Source organism: Crocuta crocuta, unplaced genomic scaffold, assembly GCF_008692635.1.
Source record: "Crocuta crocuta isolate KB4526 unplaced genomic scaffold, BGI_CrCroc_1.0 scaffold113, whole genome shotgun sequence".
In the NCBI taxonomy this organism is placed as follows: Eukaryota; Metazoa; Chordata; class Mammalia; order Carnivora; family Hyaenidae; genus Crocuta; species Crocuta crocuta.
The window spans coordinates 3,218,861-3,222,597 of NW_027530368.1; the positions used below are offsets into that span (position 1 = coordinate 3,218,861).

General features: G+C 60.8%; 1 protein-coding gene across 1 annotated transcript in view; it reads left to right on the plus strand.

Annotated features, from left to right (window-relative positions):
- Window positions 1-3,737, plus strand: part of CYP26B1 (cytochrome P450 family 26 subfamily B member 1) — a 19,082-nt gene that overhangs the window by 1,505 nt on the left and 13,840 nt on the right. Inside the window, exon 2 of the mRNA XM_077766297.1 lies at window positions 2,334-2,558. Within this exon, the coding sequence (XP_077622423.1) occupies window positions 2,334-2,558 (225 nt within the window). The remainder of the gene's footprint in view (window positions 1-2,333; window positions 2,559-3,737) is intronic.

The window sequence follows — 3,737 nt, forward strand, 5'->3', positions numbered from 1 at the left end:
GAGGAGGACGCGCGGTTCCTCCGCGGTGTGGTCTTCCCAAGTCCCAGAATCGGCCCATCTCTTTTGGGGTCGTTCATGCAGTGGGGAGGGGTTCGCTTTAACCAATAGGGCTACCCTCCGTAAAGAAATCCCCAGAGCTTCTCCCAAGCCGCCACACTTAAAGAGTTAACTGCGGCGGTGGTCTAGGCTTTTGGCCGAGAATTTAGGAAATAAAGTAACTCATAAGGGCATCGGTTCCTGTCTTGTTAGAGCCAATCTGCGGAATCCGTGGTCAGTCCCCATACCCTTTTCCTGACCTTTCTCTGCCACCCAATGTCCCCCCCGACCTTTTCTCTGAATCCCACAAGGGCCCTTGCGGCTCCGCGTCCAACCCGCACAGAAGATAGGAAAAGGGAAGCGGGCCTACGCGTCCCCTCCATCAGCCCGCGGGGCCCTGGACTCCACCGTGGGAGGGAAATGGGGGATGCCTGTAGAAGAGCGCCGAAGGGGTTAATGGGAGCCCTCTGAATCCCAGCTTTATTTTTTTGGAGTCATTTATCAGATTTTACGGGGGGACCTCCAAGGGCTCTCCGTTTCCACCGTGCGCCATCTAAACAGAGCCTAGGGCTAAAAATACAACATTTTTGTATAAATTGGACTCGCGGCCCGAGCGGCCGCCCCTATGAAAGTCCTCTTTGTGAAGACCGTGGAAACGGCGGACAAATAACTCTTTATTAATGCCACAAAAAACGCACTTTAATTATAGTTAGGCAGATCAGAGGCGGGAGGGGGGCGGCGGGAGAGAGGCGGCGGCGACCTCGGAAAATTCANNNNAAAATTCACAACCCAACTTTTGTGTCGAAAGAAAAGAAAAACAGAGGAAAAGAAGGAGAGGAGAGACGGAGAGTCAGACGGAGCGAGCGAGACGGGTATAGCAGACGGAGGGAGGGAATCCCGCTCCTCAACCCCCCTTGGTCGCACCTCCACCCTCGCCTAGAATTCTCTTAAAGGGGTAGACGCGGTCTAGAGCTGCGGCGGGGTCCGGGAGGTCTCCCCTCCCCGCCAACCCGGGAGTGGAGTGGCGTCCCCCCGCGGCCCAGCCCCCCTCCTGGAGGCGCGGGCGCTCTGGGCTCGCTCCCTGTCGCGCGCCGGGGCCGGAGGCGCATGTGGAAAAGTGATTAGAGATCCGGGTTCTGCAGAGTCACTTTTCGACTGTGCTGGGGTGTGTACACATTTAGTTGGAGAATACTTTTCCGTAAAAGAAAGGAAAGTGAGGAGAGGGACCGACCTGGGAAAAGGGGACCGCCGAGGTGTCCCTTCGGGGGTGCGTGACTCGGTAAGTCTGGAGTCCGCATCCGCACGGGCGGCCCAGCGCCACGGCCGGACAGGTGGCGCCGCTCCCCTTCCCACCCGGTGCTGCCCCGGCGGGAGAAGGGTTAATGTGGGGTGGGGTGGCGAGTGCCTACGTCAAAGGTGAGCGGGACGCCCCTGCCCCCGCCCCTCGGAGGTCCCCTCGGCTTCCGGTACCCGCGCGGGGGCCGGCTCAGCCTGCTCCTCGGAGAGCCCGGCCCGGGCCGGGGCCCAGGCGTCCTGGGCTCGCGCCGCCGCTGCCGCCGCCGGGGATCCGGTTACCTGTGACGGCCACCCCGCCCTGCCCCGCCCCGCGGGAAGCGCCTTCCTCGCAGCTCCCGTTCCAAACTCCTGGGCGGCGACGAAAATCCTCCTCAGTTATTCCCACGGCACGTTGCATTAGGAAAGTCGCGGTTCTCGGCCCGTGACCCTACCTTGCAGATCCCTCAGAGGGCCGCCGGGTCCCTTCGCGGCCCACCCCTGAGAACGGAGGAAACCCCAACCCCCTTCTGTAGTGACTGCCTCCGGGCACCGACCGCTCACCGCTATAAATAATCTTTGGCCTGCGGCCACCCCGCGGGGTCTCGCCAGCCCGTGGCCGAGAGCCTGGAAATATTTATTCCGAGAGGCTCCGAAGCGTGAGGCGGGGGAGCGAGGGGGAGGGAGGCGGAGGCTCTAGCTTCGGGTCCCGCCGTCCGGGATACCATTTTCCTCCCGCAAGTCATTACTAAAAAACACCCTCCCGAGGGGTGCCCCGGGCCTCCCGCCTCCTTGCATTATTTATTATCCTCTAGGCCCTACTTTCCAGTTCTTGTGCATGCTATGAAAAATAAAACCTTCGTGCGTGTTTGTGTGTGTGTTAGGGGGGTGGCAGGGGACTGGTGGCCCAAACGGGGTCCTCCGGCCCTCCCCCGCGGGCCCTTGAGACTGGGCCTCCGGGACCTCTCATCTGGAGATGTACGCTCTGAGAGAGGTGTTTTTTTTTCTTCCCGTGGCTCCCGCAGGGTTCCGACTTCCAGTCCTCGAGGAGGGAGAAGTATGGCAACGTGTTCAAGACGCACTTGCTGGGGCGGCCGCTGATCCGTGTGACGGGTGCAGAAAACGTGCGCAAGATCCTCATGGGCGAGCACCACCTAGTAAGCACTGAATGGCCACGCAGCACGCGCATGCTGCTGGGCCCAAACACAGTGGCCAACTCCATCGGGGACATCCACCGCAACAAACGCAAGGTAAGAGCTCTGGGTTCAGAACCCCGCAACCCTGCTCTGACCCTCTTCTTCTCTGCCCTGGCCCCAGGGGTAAGGAGATCACAGAGCCCCGGGGCCGCCCCCACTCGAATCTGCGCCCCCATTTGTACACTAGAGGAGCCCGCAGTTCCGTGCCTAGAAGTCTGCAGTCTCGGATGGAGAGCCTGCAGGCCTCCTCTGGGTCTTCCCCTTTGTTGGTCAGCTATGCCTTTCCCACTACCAGGCCCAACGGGTGGTTGGGGTGAGGGAAGTGATTTAGAGAGACCTTGAACGTTCAGGGACTAAGGCGACCAACGCCTGTCCTCGCGGTGCTCCGCAAACCTGAAAAAAGAAGAGGGCAGATGGTGGTCCACGCTCCCGAGGCCTGGAAACGGATCTTTCTAAAACCAAACCTAGCCTTTCTGCCCCTGGTTGCTTAAGGCGGACGCGGGCAAGTGCTGGGACCCGAGCACCGCCGCGCGCAACGGTTGCAGAGCCTCGCCCGGGAGGGGCGAGATGAAATTTGGGCCACTGCGCGAACCAGTGTGCATGGTGGAGGAAGGGCGAGGGATGGGAGGGCGGCGGAGGCGCTGCGGGGGATCCAAGTGCACCTACCCCCTCCCATAAAGAGGAAGAGAAAGTGGGTGTTTATCCTGTGGATTTCCCGAGCGCCAGCAAGAGGCGCGGAGGAGGCGAGCCGGCGCGCACGGAGCGAGCCTCCCCGCCCCCTCACAGGGCTGCGCCGCCGCCGCCGCGGCTCGGAGCGCGGGCGGCACGTGCTGTTTGAACTGCAGTAACCCGAAAGCNGAGGACTCATCCAGGTTTGAAACCTGGAGGAAAGAGGCAGCCTCTGATCTTCCAGGAGGAGTGGCAGCGTCTGGGGGCGTGGGGGTGGGGCGGGCAACGGTGAACAGCCCTCTCCGCCAGAAACCTATGTGAAGTGGTCTTTGTGAACATAGGAATTAATCTTGTAGTATTTGGTGTCCTCTGAACTGCTTACGAAGAGTAGTGCTCCATAGCAGACAGGCAGACAAAAGGAGGCAAAATCTGATGGAGGAGACAGCTCCCCCTACTCCCCCCATAAAGCACGTACTGGAAAGGGGCTCCTGAAGGAGTCTTCCCCATCTGCCTCACTGGAGCAGGAAGCAGCTAACAATTCCAGGGGGCAGATGAGGAGTGACT